We start from the raw sequence: 12,141 nt of genomic DNA on the forward strand, positions 1-12,141 counted from the left end.
TGTGCCCATCTTCCTCTACTTTATATGTGGGACCCCCACCACAGCATGGTGCTTGCCAAGCGGTGCCATGTCCACACCCAGGATCCAAAGCGATGAACCCCGGGCCACCAAGAATCGGAACATGCAAACTTAACCGCTGTGCCACTGGGCCAGCCCCCATCCTGTTGCTTTAAAACCAAGCCTAACTAAAAACTAAAAAGAAAATATGGGGACCGGCCCCATGGCCGAGTGGTTAAGTGCTCCGCTTTGGCAGCCCAGGGTTTCGCCGGTTCGAATCCTGGGCACAGACATGGCCCCACTCATCAGGCCACGCTGAGGTGGTGTCCCACATGCCAGAACTAGAAGGACCCACAACTAAAAATGCACAACTATGTACTGGGGGGCTTTGGGGAGAAAAAGGAAAAATTTAAAAATCTTAAAAAAAAAAAAGAAAATACGTTAAGTATAGAATTTCTTTCATTCCTTTTAGAATCTGAACTGAACAATAAACAGACACAAAAGGTAACTACTGTTCTAAAATACCCAGATGCCACAGGACGAAAAAGAACAGAGAAGGAATATTTACTTCTATCTCTCACTTTTAACACACTATTTAGACTATTTCAACAATTTATGTCACTATCAACATTTGAATTCTCCACAATGTAGCACTGAAATACCTGAATTTACTAGAAAAGGATACACTTTTTTCTATGCATAAGGACAGCCAAGCATGGGGAATCATGCTCTGGGGCTCCCCAGCAGGGCACAAATGGCCATCCAGGAGCTGGCTCTGCCTCCTCTCCTGCCACATCTCCGTTCCAAAAGGGCACAGCCCACACTCCTGTCACACTGGCCCGGGAAGCCTGAACCCTGTGAAAGCATGTGCAAAAGTGTCTGTGTGTGTGTGGGCGGGCATGCTTCTGAGGAAACGGACCTCAGCTCTTGACAGATCCCCAAAAGTGTTGGTTACCCTCAAAGGTGAGAACCGTAATTCTAAAGATACTGAAAAACCGACACAATTTAAGTAGAACTCTTACTCCTCCCTTAATCCAACCACTAATCAAGTATGAGTGTTCCACATAAAATGAGTCACACAACTCCGTCTGTGTCAGTGAAAAAGAAAAAGTAAAGAGCAGTTTTTGAATAAAAAACAAGAAATGAATGGGCAACGTGGCAGTTGCTTCTCTCAGAGCAGGTAACCAAGTTATAACAGGAGGCAAGCCTGCCTGCGTAAGCCAGAAGAATCCTGATGAAGTGCCCCATCCACACCCACCCACCCCCTCACTGAGCACGTGTGCTATCAGGCAACTGCCAGGTTCCACGGACACAGCGTGGGAAAAGCAAAATCCTCAACTGCCCAGGGCTTCGTCTAGTGGGGAAGACATCTAAGCAAAGTAACTTTCTTAAAATAAGTCTGTGCTCACCACAGCCTTAGAGGCAGTCAAAAGACTTTTCAAGAAACTGATAAAGCCACAGGAACGAATAATTCCAAGTATGGAGAACAAACCTGTTTCTTTGCATCTTCCAGACTGGCATCAGGACAAATGACAACATCTCGGCTACACTGTACTGGGTCTTTTCCAGCCAGACCCGCGATGGTGACCTTAATCTAAGGAAAAGATGTCATCATGATATTTAAGAACACTGAAACATAAGTTTAGAGTAACATTTCACAGCTGTCCTGTGTTTTAAAATAACTTGGCAGGAAATACTGTAACAAAACCACGCTGACTTTAAGCTAATAAGTCGGCTAAATATATTTAATAACTAGGTCTGTCCCGATTTGCCTGGGAGAGTCCTGGTGTACAGATGCTGTCCTGGCACCCTGTCTGGTTAGTGTCCTTTCCCCCACGTGTTCTGGTTTGGGTAATAAAACATGATCATCTTACTAATAATCCATCTTGCAAAATTATTGTTGCCATTAAAACTTATGGTATTTTCTTAAGGCAGAAATGCAAGTTAAAACAGCAATATATTACTTTTTCTTGCAAAAATTTACAAAGTTGACAGTACCAAGAGCCGGTACTGGAAAAAGGGGAATTTTCCTACAATGCTGATGGGCCACACGTTGGTAGCTTCTTGAAGAGTCATTTGACAAAATCTAGTAATACCAATTATGGACTGTCCTTTGGCCTAGCAATTCCACTTTTAGGCACAGAGCCTGGAAAAACTTCCACAAGACTATTACAGTACTGTAATGCCATGAAACAATGTAACAGAAGAATGGATTGTGGCATATCCCCACAGTGCAATACTAAACAGCAATTTTAAATACACAAACTGGATCTACACAAATCTCCACTTATGAGAACCAGAGGAATGTCAGGTTCACAGACTCAGGGGCCAGAGTGCCACGTCTGAGTACCAGCTCTTCTACTCACTAACTCTACAGTGTGGGCACTTTACTGGGTGTCTCTGTGCCTCAGTTTCTTCAACTGTAAAATGAGAATGGCAATAACTCATAGGACTGTTGTAACATTTAAACAAGTTTATATAAGTGCTTAGAATGCCACTAGTATGTGCTATTTAAGTCTCCACTATGGTTACAGACAGATATAGAGATATATAATACAGACACGCAGAATGAGAACTACAGTCTAATACTACTTTAAAGACATTCATGGGATGGATACACATCAGTGTGAGGACAGCAGTTATCTCTGGGCCAGAAGAAGGGGAATAGGATTTTTCATTTACAAAGAGGACATTTACAAAGAGGGCTTTGCAATGCTTTACTTCTTTAAAGCATTTGTTCTTCAAGAAATGGATCTGAAAGAAATACGGCAAAATGTTAACAAGTGTTACATGTGGACAATGGATAAATAAGTAATTATTGTTATATGGCCTCTCTACTTTTGTGTACGTTTGAATATTTCACAAAGTACATTGAATGTTTTATTCAAAATGACTTTTAAAAACCCAAGAATGTTGTAAAGGGGAGGAGGGCTAGAAAATGTCAGGGGACTTACTCCAGCTCGTCTCATGACATCTACAGGGATGACCGTCTCCATCTCTTCTGCCCCTTTAGCCAGGATGACCAGAGCTCTTTTTGAAGCCATTTTGATGTTGCACTTTTTAAAGACTTACTAAAAAAAAGAAAAAAGGATTTTCAAAACACTTTCACTGCAACCCTGGAAGAGGCCCAAAATTTAAGTTGAGGAACATTTTTAAGCAGAGTAACTAAGTGCCTCCCAGGGAAAAGGTTCTGATAGACAACACAACTGAAGCTGAAAAAAGCATTTTAGGTTAATAGTGGCTTACAAAGTACAATTTCAACCGCTGTACTTTTGAGATGAAAACACAGGTTGCTAAGGCGTGTTAGTATTGTTTAGATTTCCTTTTACCATGTTTCTTAAAATTCAATTTCTAATAATATAGCGCAAATGAGGTTTCCTAAAACACAAGTACATGGGCCTCGAATTTCACACAATGCGGGGAGATAAAACATCGTCTTTTTTGAAGCACTATTTCATACAGAAACGACTCAACAATTTCATGGGCAAAAAGCAAAATACACGGTCTTTAGCAATTAGCCTGTAAGATTTTTGGAGGGGATTTTTTTAGTTCCAATAATGGTACTAAAAATTTGGAGGGAGTTAACAGTGCTAAATATCTGCACACTTTTTTTTATAACGGAGAAAGACGGGAATTCCCTTCACCAAACTCAACCCAACCAAATTCTCTCTCTTTACACTTAGTCCTCATCGTAAACAAGAGCTGCTAAACCAGGGTCTGAATAGTTTTTAGACTATTTTCTGGAGTTTGCCGATCATGCAAAATCGATTTTAATAAGTCCACTTCCACAATCACACGCTTAACCAGCAGTTCCAATCTGGCGGGGTGCCCTGTGCACGATGTGGGAAGCTTTACAGCCGCTGCTGCGCTGGCAGCAGGAAGCCGCAGTATCACGGCCCCGGCTCGGGTCTGCGCGGGCTCGGGGAGCCCCGAGGGTGGTGCCCTCCCACCGGCTGTCCAGCCGGGAAGCCCGGCGCCCCCTCGCCGCCCGCAGCGCCACGGCCTGCGCACGCGCCGCGCTTCCCAGGCCCGACCTGAAGCTCGTCTCTCCTCCCACAGACGCGACCCTTCTCCTCCTGCGCCTGGGACTGCAGAACCACAAGCGGCCTACACAGCGAGGCACGGCACCACGCCTGCGCACCGTCCGAGTCGCAGCCGTCAGCCCCGCACTGCGCAGACGCGCGTTGCCCCGCCTCCCTCACGCCCCTAAACTGCGCAGACTCGCGCCGCCCGGCCCGGCTCTCCAGTCCCCCACTGCGCAGACGCGCGGTGCCCGAGCTCTCAGGTCTCCCCACCCCCCCGCATTGCGCAGACGCACACCGCTCGCGTCCGTGACGTCACATCCGGCCGAACCTACCTCGGAGAACCGCGGGGGACGGCCTGCCTTTCGGCGTCCGGACTGTGCGCCTAGGATAGTTCCTTGGAACACCCATCACCACGAGAATCCCGTGGACTCATGCATCCTCACGAAATCTCCCCCCGGCCAGTGGCACGGTCCGGCCTGGCCCCGGCGGCCGCTGGATTTAACCTGCTGTTCGCCACAGCCCAGAGGTGCGATGCGTCTCCCGCGGCGGCTTCCTTTAAACAAGTGTTGTCACGATCCAGAGTAGTTCCTTCACGCTTCCTCTGTGCACCATCGTCTCCCTTTGCATTGATCCTCTTTCCTGGACGCCCCTCCGCTTCGCCTCCGCTCTGTTAGGACTCTGTCTTCACGGTCTTCGCCGCCTTCTCTCCCCCACGGTCGGCCCCGCTCCCCTTGCGCCTCATTAGTTAGGCGCGGTAGTTTCACGTGTATTAGTTTAAAAAGATCCCAGTGCTGTCTCTGCATCCACATGGCTGGCGCAGTGCCGAGCACGTAAATCTAACAAGTACTTGATTAAATCTATTGAAATTATAATCTCAAATTGTATTTTTAGCAGTTTTCGAATATTGCTACTAGCACCACTTTCGAAAACCGAAGTGGTAAGTGTAGACCGGCTCCTGTCTGTCTCCATGCAGTGCCACCCCTACACCTACAGGTAACAGATAATTAGTTTCTTGGGTATCTTTCCAGTATTTTTTATGCAAGCACTAGCAAATACAAATACGTGCTCTTGTTTTCCTTGTCTCATAAAAATGTAGTAGATTGTATACATTGTTCCGCACGTCCCCTCCCGCCGCCACCACCTTATTAAGTGAAGATCTTGGAGATCTTTTCATATCAAAAAGAACTTCCTCATTCCACCCCCCCCATAGATAGTATGCCATTATGAGTATATTTCACAGTTTATTTACTGGTGCCCTACTGATAACAGGTTATTTCCGGTCGTTTTCTGTACAGACAGCACAGCATTGAATGACATTCATCTGTCCTTGTGCAGGTATAACTGGAGGGAAAATTCCCCAGTGGGAAATACATTTGAGCGACTCCATACAAGCACTCTCACCAGTAATACATGAGATCAAACAGTATTTTGCAGATGTCAAGTGTTTCTGTTTTGTTTTGGTGGGGGAGGAAGATTGGCGGTGAGTTAACATTTGTGCCATTCTTCCTCTATTTTATGTGGGATGCTGCCACAGCGTGGCTTGGCCAGTGGTGGGTTCAGGTACAGGTACACGCCCAGGATCTGAACCTGTGAACCGTGGGGCACCAAAGTGGAGAGCATGAACTTAACCATTACGCCACTGCACAGCCCCTCAACTGTTTAGTTTCAATTTAGATATTAAAAACACGTTTATTTTCAAGAAATAACGTTAATTTTCTTTGTTGGTTTACAAAGGACTTTCATATATCGTGGTCCTTACAATGGTGGTGAAGATGGTTTTTATTTAATTTTAAAAATTGTAAGTACATTCATTTATGCAATAATCTGCACTCGTGCAAAAATTTTAAATGTCTTTAATCATTTCACATTTTAAGAAGAAAACGTTTTGGGAGTTCTGGAATGACTTCACCTTTGGCTGTTTGCAAAGGTGACAGGCAAAAAACGCCCCCTTCTAGCTTTGAAGGAGCATGGGAAATAGAAGAGACAGACAGGGAGAGGAGGCAAGTGGTCAGACGTGCACCTCAAGAACCAAGGAGGGATTCAGGTAAATGGAAGGAAACCCAAGAGAAGACAGGCTGTTCTGCTCTAGTTCCCATAATAAACTCTTGTAAGGAGCCAGCCATGCTGGTGGCCTGCTGCAGCAGGAGATAGCCACAGCAAAATAAAAATGGTGAGACAGATGGTTTAGCAGTGAAAGAATGAGCCTAGTTAACATTCCTGAGACAGCTGCATTACCGTCAAGATCTGAAATGGACCTGAGTCAGCGTTAGTTTTTATCAAATGAATACACTGCACACAGTTTTAAAAACTCGAATATTACTCTGGTAGATGGGATTATTTTTTCAGAAATACTCTTTCCTCTTCCACCTGCAAGAGTGAAGGGTGCTTCTGCACCTTGACTTTGGGGTTGCCTTTGTTTGGGCTAATGAAATGTTAGCAGACATGACCTGATCAAAGCTTTGACAAGCACTGACCTGATGATTGGGCTTGCTCTCTTGTAGTTTTGTATCACCTTCTTGGAAAGAAAGACCTTTCCCCCAGGGAAGTTACTGCCGCCCTCTCAACCTGGTTTTCAGAACGAACACGTGGCACAGAGCTGCCCCAGCCAAGCTGTACCTGTACCTGAAGCAGATCATCACAGCTAAAAGGGAGACTGTAGTACTCAGATTGTGTTACACAGCAATAGCTCACTGATACTGCATCAAAAGGCTCATAATGAAAAACAGCAGCCTTCTAACTCAGTCCTTCCTATCCCTCAGCCCTGCTCTCCAGAAGCAAATATTTTCAACTCTTTAAATTATTGCTTCTGGTCATCTTCTCAGTGTTTTTAAACAATATGCTAATGCTGTACATAAATATATTTTCCATCTGTTGGTTGTAGACATTATAGATTGACTTCCTGGCAGGTCTGAACATAATTTTGATTTCACAGATGCAGAGGTTGAGGTCCAGAGGAGTGAAATGACTGTATGAAGTCCTGCAGAGTCTTGGTCAAATTCAGATATTCTGATGCCAAATTTCACACTCCACCCACCATAGAGTCTGTCAGTATTACTTATTAACAAGTCATGACACTCTTTTAACTTGAGAGTTCATACCTATTTCTCATCACATATTTATAGAACAAAGCCAAAAAGTTAAACCATTTACCAGAAAATATTGACACCTCTTAGTTCAGTCCCTTATTTCCATGTCGGACAACCCCATCCAACCACTACATTTTATATTCAATATTTGACAAGTCTTTGGGCATTGTGGGAAGTACAAACTAAAAGACTATTTTCAAGGAGCTTAAAATTGTCAGTTTCTTGCAGCAGTTGCAACGTTTCATTAAGAGGTACTGTTCTGCCTTGTGGCCCTCACAATTCAACAATGGAGAAATGTTGTTGATAATGTCAGCGAAGGAGTTCAAGACATGCCACTTCTAAATATGCCGCCTTAGCATATTGATTATTTTGAGTTAAAGGCATTTGGAAAACAACATCTTTAAGCAGGGCACTCTGATTCCCACTTTTTCTTCCTGAAAGCAGAACATGAAACTCTCATATGAGAACTGCCCTCCCTATGCCGGGAGGAAAGAAACATTCTTATCACCAGAGAGGGAGTTAAGTCTGGTAGAATATGTACAAAGAGACCTTGTTAAAATAACTCTCATCTTCCTTAAGTCTCCTCATTTTATTTTAGTTACTTTTCCACAATTGCAATTGCCACTTTTTGTTCAACCCAGTGTATAAGCATTTAGGTTTTGCCACTTCTTTGGGTCTTTGCTTCCTTCTGAAGACTCCAAGGTCACAGTAAAACACATTAAATAAATGTCCATGCTTTTCTCCTGTCAATCTTTTTTATGTCAATTGAATTCTCAGGCCCAGCCAAAGACCCTAAGAAGGTAGATGTAAAGTTTTTGCCGCCCCTACATTGGCAGCAGCCACCCATGGCCCTTCTGATCTTGGTCCCAGAAAGCAATTCTCCACAGAATTAGCCTGATCACAATAAATAGCAAAGAAACTGCTATCAGATTATTTATTATTTTTTATGGGTCACTTATATCTTGCATTTCATGTTATTAACGAATTCATTTTCTATGGATATATCCGTTTATTTCATTGATAGCACTTATTCTAGCATTTTCTTGTCTTTTGTTTACTTATTTACTGTCTGTCTCCCCTTAATCCTGTGAACTCCATGATAGGCCCTTCCTGTCTTGGTCACTGGTGAATCCCTGGCATCTACTGCAGTCCTTGGCACACAGAAGGTGCTCAATACTTAAGTATTATCCTGATATCACCCTATAAGATGTTCCTTCCTCTATGGTTATAGATTAATACTTTACATTTGTAGAACTCTACAGTTTACCATGTGATTTCAACCAATTTCTTACTCCTATTTTTTTTGTGGGTGTGAGGAAGATTTGCCCTGAGCTAACATGTGTGCCAGTGTTCCTCTACTTTGCATGCGGGATGCCTCCACTGCATGGCTGATGAGTGGAGTAGGTCCCTACCTAGGATCCGAACCTAAGTGGAGCATGCAGGTCTTTAACCACTCGGCCACGGGCTGGCCCTTCTTATTCCTATTTTAATCTTATTGCCTACATCAAATTCATTTCACCAGGCGGTGAATGAGCAATTTTATGTGCAGCAGGGAAGTTAACATTATTTTCACTTGTTTTCTATTTACTAAGGGAGGGGGAGAATAAATTGAGGTTATTGGGCAGAAGGAAGCTGTCTGGGGCCTTCAATGAATGTATTTTTCACCATCCACTAAAGGGCTGGGTTCAGGGCACGCTCTAGGGAGGTCCGGCAGAAACGATGAATTTCCCCTCCGGAGCCCCCGAAAGGTTAGGTCGGTGAGACAGGAGAAGAGTGGGCGAACCCTGACATTTGAGGCAGGACGGGCGCAAGGAGGGAAATTCTGACACCGACGTCCGTGAGGGGCCCCGGGGATGGTTCACGTCTGCTCCCACCCCGTGCGAAAAGCCCCCCAAGCGTGGGCCACCCGGCACCACTCCCACGGGCGGCCGGGCGCCGAAAGTGGACCTGCCCACCCGCAGTGACGTAAGAGCCCCTTTCGCCGCCGGGGCGCGCGGCCCCGGGCGGCGACCGGATTGGCCGCCCGCGGCGCAGGGGGCGGGGCGAGGCGCGTTCCCAGCCGCCCGCGCGCCGCGCACGAGCAGGCCGCGGTGGGCGCCGCTGCACGTTCGCGGCGGCCGGGAGCGGCCCCCTGGTGGGCGACGGGAAGTGTGGAACGACGCGGCCAGTCACGTCAGGGTCCCCGCCATCCTGAGGCCACCGCCCCCTCACCTCAGCGACCCTGCGCGCTTCCGGGGAAGCTTGCGAGTGCGAGGCAGGAAGTGGCCGCTGCCCACCTCCTCCTCCCGGCTGGCTGGTGGCCGAAGACAGGGATGCGCGAGGGCACGACGACAGTGACCGTGCCCGAGGTCCCCGCGCCTTGGGCGTTGGGAAGAATCTCAGTCCGGTCTCTGCCGTGTCCAGTATGGTCCTCGCCTCTTCGGTGGCAGGTTGGGAAAGCCTCCGCGTGCCTCGTTGGTTTCTCGCTTCCCGCAGGTGTTTTGCGGAAAAGTGTTGGTGCCCCGCGCGGCACTGATTCCAGAAATTAGCCTCGGGTTAGCGCTCCGTCCTGGCTTCTCAAGGGCTTCAGAACACCTTTCGTTGGTAGTGCAAGCGGGCCTGTGGCCTCAGTGGACGGCGGGCTCGGAGGGCCTGGGAGGTCGCGGCCCTCCCGGCTGCTCCTGCCGGCACCCTCTGCTCCGGCTCTGCTCCCACGATGTCCGCAGGTTCCGGTGCTCCTGGGGACACGCCGTGGTCCGGGAGCCGCCCCGCAGTGCCCTCGCTGGGCAGAGGAATCCGTGTTCCAGCCTGCATGGCGACGCCCACGCCGCAGGACTCTCCTGACCCCGCCCCTGCCCTGTGGCCGTCTCTCCTGTCCATGTCTTTCCTTGAGGCCCGGTCACCCTGCGGGTCGTTAAGCGGTGGCTGCGCCCACGGTGGGAGTAGGATCTCTCGGAGGCCTTCTGCAGGTCTGCGTGGCTCCGTGATGTGCCAGCCTCGGCCGTGCCCTCCTCTGTGGGGTTAAGATCCACGGCCGCCCTGCCAAGGACGGACGTTCGGATCCCTCCAGCCTGCGGCTCGAACATCTCCTCCCTGTCTTCCACTTGTTGCCTCTTACTCCCCCCCCCCCCCACCTCATTTCCTGGGTTACTGGGACACACCTGTCCCTTGGCTCCCTCCTGCTTGGGCGTAACACTTCCCCTAACTGGAATGCCCTCTGCTTCCATGGCAGCCTTTCATTGTTCTATCCATCCTGCAAAACCCAGTTGCAGTGCCAGTCCCTCCAGGAAACTATTCCCAGAGCACTTTGTCCTGTTGTAGCATCTGTAAGGCTGTGAGGCCTTATCTTAGTTATTTGTATAACTTCTCCATTCCTCCCTAGGCTGTGAAGGCTGTCAGGATGGCGCATTATCTATACATGCCTCGCAAGACAGAAAACTCATTCAGGAAGCACTCAGAGTGCCTGTCATGTGCCCAGCCCTGCTCTGCGTGCCGGGGATACAGCAGGGAAAAAACCATGTCCCCTCTTCTGGAGCTTATGTTCTAGTGGGGAGAAGACAGCAATCGGCCGATGCAGAAATAGCTCTACGTGCCAGGTAGTAATATGTGCCATGAAGGAAGGGAAAGGAGATGGAGAATAACGGGGAGGGGGGGTGCTCTTTAGAGAGTGGGCAAGGAAGGCTTCCTACTGAGGAGGAAACCTGAATAAGAGGAGGGAACAAGTCATAGAAACGGGAGGTAGGGTGTTTTAGATGAGAGAGCAGCTAAGTACCAGGCTGAAGCAGGAGTGTGTTTGGTATGTTAAAGAACAGCAAGGGATTCAGGCTGGATGGGAGAGTAGGACGCAGAATGGGAGAAGTACACGGGGCAGGTCAGGTACACACGTCTTCGCCAGCCAGTGAATGCTTGTGGAACTGGATTTAATTGAATTGATAAGCGATAGAGAATAATTTAATGAGAGTGACAATGAAAGTTGGAAATTGCTTGAGGGGGATGGACCCAGTAGGCATATATGTTCACAACTTACACGCATGTTCATTGGAAACCTTATTTAGTGCAGTGACATGTAACTGAAAAACATCCTAATGAAAACCAATGCTTTATGCAGGGATGTTTTCTTATAATGGAAACCCAGAAGAAGAAGGGGCAGATTTTGTGGAGGAAGAAATGGATTGACACATGAGTGGAATTATTTGGTAAGTAATACTGACCACTATTAAAAAGTCCAGAAGGAAAGAACATCCATCCCCTGATGTTGCTTCCTTTTATTTGGAGGAAAAATACTTGAATATTAGTTGACAAAAGTTGAGTTTATGAAATAATCAGATAAATTTGTATACTAATTTTAATAGCACTTTCCTTCCCAAGGGGTAAGGTGAATGCTAGGGATAGGGAGCCGGTAGGCCCCCAGGCGGAACCTGGCCTTCAGCACGAAGTCATAAACTTCAGGGTAATGTTACTTTTTGGGGTGATTTTGCTTTGATCATAGTTGTACTTGCAGCCCAAAGAACATTTTCCCCTTGGTGGCATGTGGCAGCTATCTCTGTCCAACAGAACTTAAAAATACAGAACACTTGTTTACATAATAGTTTTTTATTACATGCTCTTAAAAAAATTTCTTTTTAGTTAGTCTGGCCTCCCTGGAAAAAGTGGCTACCATGGGCTATCATTCTGCTCTTCGTAACTTTTGTTGATGTTACAAAGTTTAAATTATTTAAAGTTTAAATTGTCAGTTTCTTGGCAATCATTCACGTAGATGAGATCGAATGTGGTTTCCGATTCAGCTCTCAAACCACTTAATTGGCGGTCTCACTCTAGGCTGCTGAGTCAACACATCTTGTTATTCATTCACAGGCATGAGTAGCTCCATTACGAGTAGCTCCTCAGTTAGTCATAACTTGGCCAAATGTGAAGGTGGCCTTGGAATAAGCAGACCTGGGTTCCATCCCTGCTTTCTCTGTTCTTTAAATGTGGCGGTGTTTGTGGTGGGAAGATATGTGCACAGTGATTCTGGCCTGTCTGGGTTTAAGCCCAGCTCTGCCGCATGCTCGCTA

The 12,141-nt window shown here is 47.0% G+C and overlaps 2 protein-coding genes across 7 annotated transcripts in view; one reads left to right on the plus strand and one right to left on the minus strand.

Moving 5' to 3' along the window:
• The window catches only part of PARK7 (Parkinsonism associated deglycase), a 16,911-nt gene extending 12,726 nt beyond the window's left edge, over positions 1–4,185 (minus strand). The window contains exons 1-3 of one of the 2 annotated variants that reach the window (XM_046662797.1): positions 4,032–4,185; positions 2,952–3,064; positions 1,490–1,591 (exon numbers count right to left, since the gene is read on the minus strand). In XM_046662797.1, the coding sequence (XP_046518753.1) occupies positions 1,490–1,591; positions 2,952–3,041 (192 nt within the window). In that variant the 5' untranslated portion in view covers positions 3,042–3,064; positions 4,032–4,185. Of the gene's footprint in view, positions 1–1,489; positions 1,592–2,951; positions 3,069–4,031 lie in introns of both variants that reach the window. The other variant, XM_046662796.1, reaches the window with a different exon arrangement.
• A 175-nt stretch (positions 4,186–4,360) lies between these two features.
• The window catches only part of TNFRSF9 (TNF receptor superfamily member 9), a 32,305-nt gene continuing 24,524 nt past the window's right edge, over positions 4,361–12,141 (plus strand). For 3 of the 5 annotated variants that reach the window (XM_046661682.1, XM_046661680.1, XM_046661681.1), the window contains exons 1-3: positions 9,168–9,537; positions 10,470–10,683; positions 11,196–11,283. The gene's annotated coding sequence lies outside the window, so the exon portion shown is untranslated. Of the gene's footprint in view, positions 4,549–9,167; positions 9,538–10,469; positions 10,684–11,195; positions 11,284–12,141 lie in introns of those variants that run through there. The other 2 variants (XM_046661683.1, XM_046661686.1) reach the window with 2 other exon arrangements.

The sequence above is a fragment of the Equus quagga genome, chromosome 5, assembly GCF_021613505.1.
Source record: "Equus quagga isolate Etosha38 chromosome 5, UCLA_HA_Equagga_1.0, whole genome shotgun sequence".
Lineage (NCBI taxonomy): Eukaryota > Metazoa > Chordata > Mammalia > Perissodactyla > Equidae > Equus > Equus quagga.